Consider the following 13,504-nt stretch of genomic DNA (forward strand, 5'->3'; position numbering starts at 1 on the left):
GATATCAATGTATCATCTTATTCATCTTACTGTAATCTGCCGCCCATGTAGTTGGTTTAGGGGGCATGATCCTACTGACTGATTCCTTTAAAGGGCACCACGTACAGAAAAAGAACTCGGTGAAGTTGGAAAAATAGAAAGAAAATTGCCCTTGGACTTTACTCTTTATGCTGTAGCAGACATGCAGAAGGCGATTCCTTAATCTCTCAGACGTCCTGACACAGGTTTGGTGCATAATGGGTATTGTAGGTATGAAGAGTTGGGTTTGAGCTATATCTTTCCTGTAACGTGGGCGTAAATTGTGGCGCTCGGCCTCATGCTGCCCCCTGGTGGTGAGGCAGCAGAATACACTGCTCCCTAGCTGTCAGTATGGAGACGGTTCTTGCGTTTTGCTCCGGTGATGTCTGATCCCACGATCCCCACCCTGATCCCATATAGCACCACGCAGCTGTTTTGGAGCCTTTATTGTATTCAAAGTATAAACTATATACAGGGATATATATGTACAAAAGTTACACAGCCGTCTATAGGGGCCATCTGCGGCCCCCCATGTGACAGCACGGCGCCATAGTCCCGCCTGGTGCCCATCTACTTGGCGTCACTGCTGCCGCCTCCGCACCACCACAGCTGCAGGGCGTTTTCTCCGGCGCTGCTGCTCTTCGCGCTCGCCTCCGGCGGGGACTCGTCTCCGCTATCTTCAGACTCTGGGAACCTCCGCTGTCCGGATGAGGTCGCCAGGATGGGCAGAGATGGGTGAAGGCTGCGGGCAGGGACAGGAAAACGATCAGTTATTGCTGCGGATCACAGGAGAGCAAGCAGAGATCTTACAAAACTACAATGATCAATGCTGACCCCTACTAGCCAATATGGGAATTACTGCTGTATGTGCAGCATTAAAGGGCCGGTATCAGGTGTGGTCTCACCTGATGCCGTTGACGCAGTCCTTCTGCGCCTGGAATTGCAGCACCGGTAGTAATACGCCGTCTTCGGGGGGCGATATCATGTCCCACACAGAGACCACCCCCTGCGTGTCCCCACTGACCAGGTACCGGCCGGAGCTGTGAGGAGGAGGAGGGGACATGTTAATGACATGATCTAAGGCGACTGCGAACAAATAGCCAATGGGGCGGAGCCACTCACCTTTCCACGTCAAAGTACATCCTCTGGTTGGTGGTGACGTTGCGTCTCAGGGAGGTCAGCACCTTGCCGGGGTGACGGACGTCCCAGCACAAGATCTCGGGGTCCTGCAAGGGGCCGCTATTAATACCTGCCCAGTGTCATCACAGATGAACCTATGGGTACCGGCCCTTTAAGCTAGATACGGATGACATGTCTTTCTTAAAGGGCCAGTAACCCTAAAGCTTATAATAGTGCAGCAGCAATATATGAGGAGTGGTATATAGAGAGCGGGCCGCATATGGCTGATAACAGGAAAGCGGGGGGGGGGGGGGGGGGGGGTGGTCGTCAGCTTCAGTAAATCCTGTAATGGCCGATAACATAGAGCAATAGCATGCAGGGCAAATGAAGTCTATTGTCCCCTGTAATCAGCCACTTCAGAATGCAGGACAGGTGAATACAGTGATCCTCTGCCCAGCGTGGCTGATAACAGGGAATAGATGACACATAAAGGGACACCAGAATTTGATGCAGATTTAAGTCACTAATCCGTCTAAGAAAAGAAGAAGAATTTACCTTTCTGCCTCCGGAGAACACGCAGCGGCCGTCGGCAGAGAAGAGCAGGTGGGTGACGCCGCCGGCGGGGCCGTGCAGGACGGCGAGCGTCACCCCCTCCTGGTAGGAGTAGAGGCCCACACAGCGGGAGTACGAGCCGCAGGCGTAGATGTCCTGAGCGGGGCTGAAGGCCACACAGGAGATGATCCCCGGCTGCCCCAGCTTCTTCTCTGCAGGAGCACAGAGACCAGGCATTATGCGGGCGGAGGCCATATTACCTGCGTACGGCCGCCAGCACAGCCTCCACCCACGGGCGGAGAAACACTTACGGAAAGTGGGGCGACATTCACAGTCTCTGCCGGGACGGGACGTGTCAAACACCCGAACCATCTTATCAAACCCGCAAAACAGCCGAGACCCGTCAGGAGAGAAACACAAGGAGTGCGCGGCGGAGAGCTCATCCTGAGGAAGACGAGAGAGCGGACATTATACAGCCAAGAGCAAAGGTTATCACCCCGCAAAACACAGGAGCAGCTACGAGTCTCCCCCCACAGGGCAAGAGACAGGAGGAGCTACGAGTCCCCTCCCCCAGCGGGGCGACAGACAGGAGGAGCTACGAGTCTCCTCCCCCTGCAGGGCAAGAGACAGGAGGAGCTACGAGTCTCCCCCCACAGGGCAAGAGACAGGAGGAGCTACGAGTCTCCTCCCCCAGTGGGGCGACAGACAGGAGGAGCTATGAGTCTCCTCCCCCTGCAGGGCAAGAGACAGGAGGAGCTACGAGTCTCCTCCCCCTGCAGGGCGATGCAGTCGGTGGCACGTACCAGATGGTTGTAGGCCCGGTATGACGCCCTGAGGTCTCCGGTGAAGGCGTCCCATACATGGATGGGGTTGTCTCGGCTGCTGCTGGCGACACTGTGGAGATATTATAGTCAGTATACGAGACAGTACAGGGTATTGTATGCTGACACATTGTCACAAATCCCCAGCTGGAGTGCAGGACCAGCAGCCACTGACAGTAAGCAGAGATGGGGTCCTGATATGGGGTCACATGGCCACTGACAGGAGCAGACAGTACTGCCCTCCGCAGGTTGCACATGAAGCATTGGGTAGTAGAGCGCCACCTCCAGGTCACTGCAGGTTTTATTGCGGCTGCTCGTTCCCATATCCAGGTCAATGGGTGAAAGAAGAAAAGAAAAAAAAGCTTTTGTTCCTCCCGTACAATCAATTCTTACTGAAGACATGGGGGACACAGGAACGCGGGTACACACCACCACCAGGAGCGAAACCCTGCGACCCGGTGGTCACCAGGAGCGAAGCCTCCCAGGTAAGGACCCTGAGAGACATACCACAAAGCTGCTGGTATGGAGAGGCCTGTAAGAAGTCCAGGACCAGGTGAAGGTTTCGGGGCTCCACCAGCAGCTGGTATGGGCTGGACTTAAATCACAACTGGATGGGTAAAGTGCATTGAAGAAGGATGGAAGAGACAGAAATCTGCTCCTCACTGGTATCAAGATTGAGGACAAAATCCAGTAAGGACTAAATGAAAGTATCATGGTAGTGGAGACCATGTTGTTCACATGTCCAGGTACGAGGGTGGAGCGGATGAGCTTGGTCTGGATAATAGAGACAATGTATCCTGTACAACCGCACCGATAACCATAAGCAGATCGGCGAGGCCAGTCCGGGGTTATGGGAATAGCTGGATTGTCCTCCACCTCGGTCTACTTGAAGACGTGGGCCAGATGGGGGAAGAGATGAGATAAAGCAGAGAATTCTTCCCAAGCTGTGCCTAGAGTTTGCAATATGAAGGCTCAAGGGTCCTGGTGCAGACAGGAAACATGTCAGGAGCCCTCCACCGATGACCGATCTGGCTGAAGATCTTCAGGAGACATCCTGGGACTAGAATCTATTGCCTGAGAAAATCCAGAGCCCATCTGTCTCCTCCAGAGATATGGTCTGCAGAAAGAGCTGCCTAGCAGAGTACCCCCTTCATGGTTGAGGAGCTTATTGTGCCCTTTTGGTGGTTCCAGTAAGCAACCACAATCAAGTTGTTGGTCTGGAATCTGGTTGACCCAGAAGAAGGGAAGACTAGAAGGAGAGAGCTAGAAAAATGGCTCCCAAGAAAGCTCATCTGGAGTTCTGTCTCCTCCAGGATAGAGGTCCTGAGTGGTGTGGGAGGAGAACATGGCCAACCAGTCAGAAATGGGGGAGGACTGACTTGCCCCAAAACAGGGACGGGACAGTGAGCCACCAAAGGAAGACTTTGCAAACTTTTAGGGGACGGCGGATGAAACTTCAAGGAATCTACCAATTTGTTCCATCGAGACAGAATGGACCCAGAAGGTGAAGTGTATTAAATGGAGCATAAGGGACATCTATGCACACAGGACAATCCTGCGAAATTGGATGTAGAAAAGATACCCAGGATCAAATGGATAAATGATTGTCCCCCAAAAAAATGACTATGCCAAAAAGAGTGATGAGAAACATTTCGAGGAAAATCCATGTGTCGTACAGAACGAGACAACTGCAGATGGTTGAAGATCCAACCGTAGAAAGTCCAAGCTAATACGAAGACCGGACAGACTCTCCTCATAAGATGGGGCATTCACCAGGTGAACGTCTCGATTGGCGATGGCAGGTACCACACAGGGAAAGGCTCAAGTTGGGCAAAACCTTCATGCTAAGAAACATATAAAAGTTGGAGAGCTTGGTGTTCTTTGGCCAAGTGTCCCAGTAGGGTTAAGACTTCAATGAAGGACCGCTGGAGTAAGAAGGGCAAGAGGTTTTCTTACCACTGTTGGAGAAACAATAGGGAAAAGACAGAAACTTTTTAAACATTCTGGGGAAAGGGGCAACTTTTTCTGCCGCTAGCGTCTGAAAGTATCTTCTCCAGAAGACAAAGAGTCTACTTCCAATTAAAGTAAGCCAGGTGAGAGCTTCCCTGGATGCTGGTCCCCTGATCTGAGCCAAATGGAGAGGTGAGCAGCAACAAAATTAAGGGCCACCATGTAGAATAGGAGCACAGTGGTCGCCTTAGTCATGTGGCAGACCTGTAGGTCATCAGAGGACCACCATGGGAAAAAAAGGGAAAGAACGTCAAACCGCTTAGTTGATGGGTGCTTCCATTCTTTGAAAGTCATCAAAGTCCTTCTGGTTGAGAACACTGACCATGTTAAAAGAAGAATACCAACTCTTGGGAAGGGGAGATGGATTTTCATACAGAGAGTGGCGAGTTTCCCTTACTGCTTGGGTGAGGTCTTCAGGTCTACGTGGCTGAGGCCAGCTTATCCATCCGTAAGGCTGGGTTCCCATTGCGTTATGGGACCGCGTTAAACGGACAGCGTTGCACGGCGAAATTAACGCCGTGCAACGCGGCCGTTAACGCACCCATTCACGCTAATGGGAACGCGCTTCACTAGCGCGTGCCATGTTCGGCACGCGCTAGTGACGCGCCGGTGATTCCTGGCGCGCCGCGGACGCTGCTTGCAGCGTCCGAGGCGCGCCCGCGGTCCGTTTCCCGCTCTCGCAGATCGGGGATCTGCGAGAGCGGGGACGTTACCGCGACCCCGACCGCAGCCCCATAGAAAACATTGCGTTAGTGCAATCCGTTTAGCGCTAGCGGATTGCGCTAACGCAATGTGATCCTAGCCTAAGAGTTTTTGCAGTGAGCGCAGACTGAATGAATTGCCGCTATGGTGGACCTCCCTAAGGGAGATCATCAAGTTGAGTGCACTATGCCTTGAGCCTGAAGAAGCTTTAATGGATAGAAAAAAAAGCAGAGGGGGCTACCTAGGAGAGAGAAAAGGGCCTAACTCAAGGGGACACTTACCAGAAACCTGTCTTATCTGTCAAGGGAGGCAGAGTGTCAAATGGCCAGAACGCAGCAGGAGCTCTGGAGAAGATGGTGGAGGAGAGATCTGGCAGCACGAGAGGTCACTCAGCCAAAAGTTCCCGCAATTAGGAGGCACGCCACCTTCCAACTAATGGTGAGGGGAAGGAGTGGCCCTCGGCCCATATACTCAAGAGAATGTAGAAATGGAAGCCAGTAGGTTGCATAGATATTGGGTCACCTCAGGCACGGAGGTAGTCAGGAAGGTCCTCACTGGAGGAAAAACTGTTATGATGGCAAGAACATGCAAGGTGCGGACAATCCAGAGCAAAGGAGGTGAAGAAGATGCAGAAGTAATGGGGAAAAGGAGGTAGAGGAGATCACAGGAGAACTGTGGCCTTGCACTACCATGTGCACACCTGTCCCTCCCTACGGGAAAGACAGAACCGGCGGCACAGTGCGAGACCCACTAGTGCCGAATCCACGCTGTGCCCCCAATGTATTCAGTGAGAACCAGTATTTCTCCAGAATGGGCTGCCTCGTAGTCATGGACCCCCCTCCAGCATCCTCCAGATCTGGGACGACCCCCCCAGCATCCTCCAGATCAGGGACCCCCCAGTACAGGACTAGTCCGTCACACCTAACCACATACTGACACTTACAAGCAGGAGGCCGGGTCACAAGAATTCATCAGAGGGAACCAGCAATAGTCGTAAATGGTGTCCCCCTCCGACATGCGGAGGACCGGGCCCTGGAGAGGAGAGGAATGTAAGTGTACAGGGCCACATTGGCCGGTGACGGTGCGCTCCGCCCCGGACGTCGTACCATCTCCGGCAGCAGGTCCCATTCGGCAGAGTACAGCTCCGGAGGGAGGTTATAAATCCGCAGGATGTTGTCATCGCTGTTGGTTAATAGACAGGATCCGTCCGGAGCCCTGGGGGGAAGAACACAACAAACATCATGTAAAATCCAGAGTAAAAGTGTTCTCACAGCTCCGCCTACCAGACTCCTAAGTCCAGGGGGCGGAGACAAGGCGACCAAACAGGAGACTTTTTATGTGCTCCAGGCGCCATCATCAAGCCCCCAGCAGACAATGGCTTAAAAAGAACTCCAGCTCACCACCAGACATGACTAGTGAGGTCTGTGAGCCCTGTAATCTGCAGTGAGGTGACACACACCGACCGTACTGGAGTCCCCCGATACATCACATGTCCGGTATCACACCCCTCCCCCATGTGCCCTCCGATGAGCCCCCCCACCGTGTCCTTAGATGAGTCCCCGACCCTCGTGTCCCTAGATGAGCCCCCCACCCCCGTCTCCTCAGATGAGCCCCCCTCCCCCCCCGTCTCCTCAGATGAGCCCCCTCTCCCCGTCTCCTCAGATGAGCCCCCTCTCCTCAGATGAGCCCCCTCTCCTCAGATGAGCCCCCCTCTCCCCAGATGAGCCCCCCTCTCCCCGTCTCCTCAGATGAGCCCCCTCTCCTCAGATGAGCCCCCCTCTCCCCAGATGAGCCCCCCTCTCCCCGTCTCCTCAGATGAGCCCCCTCTCCTCAGATGAGCCCCCTTCTCCCCAGATGAGCCCCCCTCTCCCCTGTCTCCTCAGATGAGCCCCCTCCCCCCGTCTCCTCAGATGAGCCCCCTCTCCCCCCCCGTCTCTTCAGATAAGCCCCTTCATATCCTTAGATGAGCACTCACCACTTGCAGCCTTTCAGGAAGTTCTCGGGGACGGCGCTGTACTCTGCCCACGCTCCTGTCAGTGCCCATGGCGGCTGGGAGAACTCGTACTGCACCGGCCTGTAAGAGACGACCACGGGTAAGCAGGGGAGGGGCTAGCGTGTGGGCAGAGGGCGGGGCCTAACAGCCTCTAAACTATTAGTCATTCTTTCTTAGAAACAGATGACGCCATCATGTGTCTAGGACAGCGGGGCGACGGCACTGGGTGGAGCCCCTCCATACCTGCCGATGTCCTCGGGGGTCTCAGGGGGGTGTGTGGCCCCATCTTCCTCCTCCCGGCACTCATCACACACCGGCTCTGTCTGCTCCAGGCAGGACTTCTTGGTTGGGGGCTCCTCGTCCTCCATATTTGCATCGGCCGGGTCACCGGAGCCATCCCCGCGCTCCTCTCCACCTCTGGTCTGACAGTCCGGACTCTCCTCTGCGCTCCCTGCTCGCCCCTCGGTCACTGCTGTCTCAGCCTCCTCTCCTGCCAGCCGAGCCTCCCCCATGATAAGCTCCGGATTATCCTCCGCACTCCCCGCTCGGTCTTCAGTCTTTGCCGTCTCAGCCACCTTTCCTGCCCGCCCGACCTCCTCTCCTGCCGGCCCAGCCTCCCCCATGATAAGCTCCGGATTATCCTCCGTGCTCGCCACTCGATCTTCAGTCTTTGCTGTCTCAGCCATCTTTCCTGCCCGCCCGACCTCCTCTCCTGCCGGCCCAGCCTCCCCCATGATAAGCTCCGGATTATCCTCCGTGCTCCCCACTCGATCTTCAGTCTTTGCCGTCTCAGCCACCTTTCCTGCCCGCCCGGCCTCCTCTCCTGCCGGCCCAGCCTCTCCCATAAGCTTCGCATTATCTTCCGTGCTCCCTGCACTGTGCTCAGTCGTTGCCATCTCGGCCTCCTCTCCTGCCCGCCCAGCCGCCTCTCCCATGATAAGCTCCGGATTATCTCCCGCGCTCCCCGCACCGTGCTCAGTCATTGCCGTCTCAGCCTCCTTTCCTGCCCACCCGGCCTCCTCTCCTGCCTGCCCGGCCTCCTCTCCTGCCCGCCCGGCCTCCTCTCCTGCCAGCCCAGCCTCCTCTCCTGCCAGCCCAGCCTCCTCTCCTGCCAGCCAGGCCTCTCCCATGATAAGCTCCGGATTATCTTCTGCGCTCCCCGCACCGTGCTCAGTCGTTGCCGTCTCAGCCTCCTCTCCTGCCCGCCCGGCCTCCTTTCCTGCCCGCCCAGCCTCTCCCATGATAAGCTCCGGATTATCTTCTGCGCTCCCCGCACCGTGCTCAGTCGTTGCCATCTCGGCCTCCTCTCCTGCCCGCCCAGCCTCCTCTTCCATGATAAGCTCCGGATTTTCCTCCATGCTCCCAGCTCGGTCTTCAGTCGTTGCCGTCTCGGCCTCCACCTCTGGGGCCTCCTCCACATTCACCTCAGCCTGTCCCTCCATACTGACGGCTACTCCCCCGTCCATGCTCACACGCCCTGTCAGGAGTCACAAAGTTAATAAGATACATAGAGACCCCGAAATGTAAGCCTTATTTGTGAACAGGGCCCTTGTCGCCTGCAGTAACCAATCAGAACACAGCTTTCATTTCCCACACAAATCCAGCACAATGAGAGCCGTATTGTGATTGGTCGCCATGGGTGACAGACAAGGTTTGTTGACCCCCGCCCCTTTAGAATTTCAATCACTGCTCTTTTCAGGAGCTCTGCTTGCTGTCAGTGAACACATATTCCCAGAGGAGACTCCTCACACTGCGCAGCTATGCAATCACTTACCCGCACACGATCCATGTGCAGCGCGAGGCTAAACAACACACCGGAGACACTTCCGCCCACCACACTCACTGACCAATCAGCGCGCAGGAAACAGGAGGAGGCTAACAAGCGTCCAACAGCAACGAGCCATGCTCAAACAACAGCGAATAAGCACCAAGGGGCGGAGTCTGCTACAGAGAGGTGCGGGAAAAGAGTTAACCAATCAAAAGGCTCAATGGTTTACGTCTTCATTACACCGGATGTTATCAATGTTGGCCGGAAGTTGTTTAGCGGCCATGATTGTTTTGGGAAACATACAGCGTGAGAACTGAATATCTGCGATAAATCATATAGGAAAACATTCTAGGCACTCACAAGTAGGAAAGCAGATGCCATGGGTATCTAATCCTCGCCTGTGTGATACTGACTGCTGAGCCGTGTATCTAATCCTAACCTGTGTGATACTGACTGCTGAGCCGTATATCTAATCCTATCCTGTGTGATACTGACTGCTGAGCTGTGTATCTAATCCTCTCCTGTGTGATACTGACTGCTGAGCCGTGTATCTAATCCTATCCTGTGTGATACTGACTGCTGAGCCGTATATCTAATCCTCTCCTGTGTGATACTGACTGCTGAGCCGTGTATCTAATCCTATCCTGTGTGATACTGACTGCTGAGCCGTGTATCTAATCCCATCCTGTGTGATACTGATTGCTGAGCAGTGTATCTAATCCTCTCCTGTGTGATACTGAATGCTGAGCCGTGTATCTAATCCTATCCTGTGTGATACTGACTGCTGAGCCGTGTATCTAATCCTATCCTGTGTGATACTGTCTGCTGAGCCGTGTATCTAATCCTATCCTGTGTGATACTGTCTGCTGAGCCGTGTATCTAATCCTATCCTGTGTGATACTGTCTGCTGAGCCGTGTATCTAATCCTATCCTGTGTGATACTGTCTGCTGAGCCGTGTATCTAATCCTATCCTGTGTGATACTGACTGCTGAGCCGTGTATCTAATCCTATCCTGTGTGATACTGTCTGCTGAGCCGTGTATCTAATCCTATCCTGTGTGATACTGACTGCTGAGCCGTGTATCTAATCCTAACCTGTGTGATACTGACTGCTGAGCCGTGTATCTAATCCTCTCCTGTGTGATACTGACTGCTGAGCCGTGTATCTAATCCTATCCTGTGTGATACCGACTGCTGAGCCGTGTATCTAATCCTATCCTGTGTGATACTGACTGCTGAGCCGTGTATCTAATCCTATCCTGTGTGATACTGTCTGCTGAGCCGTGTATCTAATCCTATCCTGTGTGATACTGACTGCTGAGCCGTGTATCTAATCCTATCCTGTGTGATACTGACTGCTGAGCCGTGTATCTAATCCTATCCTGTGTGATACTGACTGCTGAGCTGTATCTAATCCTATCCTGTGTGATACTGACTGCTGAGCCGTGTATCTAATCCTATCCTGTGTGATACTGACTGCTGAGCCGTGTATCTAATCCTATCCTGTGTGATACTGACTGCTGAGCTGTATCTAATCCTATCCTGTGTGATACTGACTGCTGAACTGTGTATCTAATCCTATCCTGTGTGATACTGACTGCTGAGCTGTATCTAATCCTATCCTGTGTGATACTGACTGCTGAGCCGTGTATCTAACCCTATCCTGTGTGATACTGACTGCTGAGCCGTGTATCTAATCCTATCCTGTGTGATACCGACTGCTGAGCCCTGTATCTAATCCTATCCTGTGTGATACCGACTGCTGAGCCGTGTATCTAATCCTATCCTGTGTGATACTGACTGCTGAGCCGTGTATCTAACCCTATCCTGTGTGATACTGACTGCTGAGCCGTGTATCTAATCCTATCCTGTGTGATACTGACTGCTGAGCCGTGTATCTAATCCTTTCCTGTGTGATACTGACTGCTGAGCCGTGTATCTAATCCTATCCTGTGTGATACCGACTGCTGAGCCGTGTATCTAATCCTATCCTGTGTGATACTGACTGCTGAGCCGTGTATCTAATCCTATCCTGTGTGATACTGTCTGCTGAGCCGTGTATCTAACCCTATCCTGTGTGATACTGACTGCTGAGCCGTGTATCTAATCCTATCCTGTGTGATACTGTCTGCTGAGCCGTGTATCTAATCCTATCCTGTGTGATACTGACTGCTGAGCTGTATCTAATCCTATCCTGTGTGATACTGACTGCTGAGCCGTGTATCTAATCCTATCCTGTGTGATACTGACTGCTGAGCCGTGTATCTAATCCTATCCTGTGTGATACCGACTGCTGAGCCGTGTATCTAATCCTATCCTGTGTGATACTGACTGCTGAGCCGTGTATCTAATCCTATCCTGTGTGATACTGTCTGCTGAGCCGTGTATCTAACCCTATCCTGTGTGATACTGACTGCTGAGCTGTGTATCTAATCCTATCCTGTGTGATACTGACTGCTGAGCTGTGTATCTAATCCTATCCTGTGTGATACTGACTGCTGAGCTGTGTATCTAATCCTATCCTGTGTGATACTGACTGCTGAGCTGTATCTAATCCTATCCTGTGTGATACTGACTGCTGAGCCGTGTATCTAACCCTATCCTGTGTGATACTGACTGCTGAGCTGTGTATCTAATCCTATCCTGTGTGATGCTGAGCTGTATCTAATCCTATCCTGTGTGATACTGACTGCTGAGCCGTGTATCTAATCCTATCCTGTGTGATACTGACTGCTGAGCTGTGTATCTAATCCTATCCTGTGTGATGCTGAGCTGTATCTAATCCTATCCTGTGTGATACTGACTGCTGAGCTGTGTATCTAATCCTATCCTGTGTGATACTGACTGCTGAGCTGTGTATCTAATCCTATCCTGTGTGATACTGACTGCTGAGCCGTGTATCTAACCCTATCCTGTGTGATACTGACTGCTGAGCCGTGTATCTAATCCTATCCTGTGTGATACTGACTGCTGAGCCGTGTATCTAATCCTATCCTGTGTGATACCGACTGCTGAGCCGTGTATCTAATCCTATCCTGTGTGATACTGACTGCTGAGCCGTGTATCTAACCCTATCCTGTGTGATACTGACTGCTGAGCCGTGTATCTAATCCTATCCTGTGTGATACTGACTGCTGAGCCGTGTATCTAATCCTCTCCTGTGTGATACTGACTGCTGAGCCGTGTATCTAATCCTATCCTGTGTGATACCGACTGCTGAGCCGTGTATCTAATCCTATCCTGTGTGATACTGACTGCTGAGCCGTGTATCTAATCCTATCCTGTGTGATACTGTCTGCTGAGCCGTGTATCTAACCCTATCCTGTGTGATACTGACTGCTGAGCCGTGTATCTAATCCTATCCTGTGTGATACTGTCTGCTGAGCCGTGTATCTAATCCTATCCTGTGTGATACTGCTGAGCTGTATCTAATCCTATCCTGTGTGATACTGACTGCTGAGCCGTGTATCTAATCCTATCCTGTGGGATACTGACTGCTGAGCCGTGTATCTAATCCTATCCTGTGTGATACCGACTGCTGAGCCGTGTATCTAATCCTATCCTGTGTGATACTGACTGCTGAGCCGTGTATCTAATCCTATCCTGTGTGATACTGTCTGCTGAGCCGTGTATCTAACCCTATCCTGTGTGATACTGACTGCTGAGCTGTGTATCTAATCCTATCCTGTGTGATACTGACTGCTGAGCTGTGTATCTAATCCTATCCTGTGTGATACTGACTGCTGAGCTGTGTATCTAATCCTATCCTGTGTGATACTGACTGCTGAGCTGTATCTAATCCTATCCTGTGTGATACTGACTGCTGAGCCGTGTATCTAACCCTATCCTGTGTGATACTGACTGCTGAGCTGTGTATCTAATCCTATCCTGTGTGATGCTGAGCTGTATCTAATCCTATCCTGTGTGATACTGACTGCTGAGCCGTGTATCTAATCCTATCCTGTGTGATACTGACTGCTGAGCCGTGTATCTAATCCTATCCTGTGTGATACCGACTGCTGAGCCGTGTATCTAATCCTATCCTGTGTGATACTGACTGCTGAGCCGTGTATCTAATCCTATCCTGTGTGATACTGTCTGCTGAGCCGTGTATCTAACCCTATCCTGTGTGATACTGACTGCTGAGCCGTGTATCTAATCCTATCCTGTGTGATACTGTCTGCTGAGCCGTGTATCTAACCCTATCCTGTGTGATACTGACTGCTGAGCTGTGTATCTAATCCTATCCTGTGTGATACTGACTGCTGAGCCGTGTATCTAATCCTATCCTGTGTGATACTGTCTGCTGAGCAGTGTATCTAATCCTCTCCTGTGTGATACTGACTGCTGAGCTGTGTATCTAATCCTATCCTGTGTGATACTGTCTGCTGAGCTGTGTATCTAATCCTATCCTGTGTGATACTGTCTGCTGAGCCATGTATCTAATCCTCTCCTGTGTGATACTGACTGCTGAGCCGTGTATCTAATCCCATCCTGTGTGATACTGTCTGCTGAGCCATG

The 13,504-nt window shown here is 52.4% G+C and overlaps 1 protein-coding gene across 1 annotated transcript; it reads right to left on the reverse strand.

Annotated features, from left to right (window-relative positions):
* Window positions 1–449: 449 nt before the first annotated feature.
* On the reverse strand, window positions 450–9,051 carry WRAP53 (WD repeat containing antisense to TP53). The gene is made up of 11 exons (XM_069767432.1): window positions 8,990–9,051; window positions 7,459–8,692; window positions 7,198–7,296; window positions 6,329–6,437; window positions 6,166–6,254; window positions 2,493–2,583; window positions 2,001–2,133; window positions 1,693–1,901; window positions 1,141–1,244; window positions 924–1,058; window positions 450–760 (listed from the first exon to the last, which is right to left on the reverse strand). Exons 2-11 carry the CDS (start codon window positions 8,679–8,681, stop codon window positions 589–591), a joined length of 2,364 nt encoding a protein of 787 aa, XP_069623533.1. The 5' UTR covers window positions 8,682–8,692; window positions 8,990–9,051; the 3' UTR covers window positions 450–588.
* Window positions 9,052–13,504: the final 4,453 nt, after the last annotated feature.

Source organism: Ranitomeya imitator, chromosome 4 (assembly GCF_032444005.1).
Source record: "Ranitomeya imitator isolate aRanImi1 chromosome 4, aRanImi1.pri, whole genome shotgun sequence".
NCBI lineage: Eukaryota > Metazoa > Chordata > Amphibia > Anura > Dendrobatidae > Ranitomeya > Ranitomeya imitator.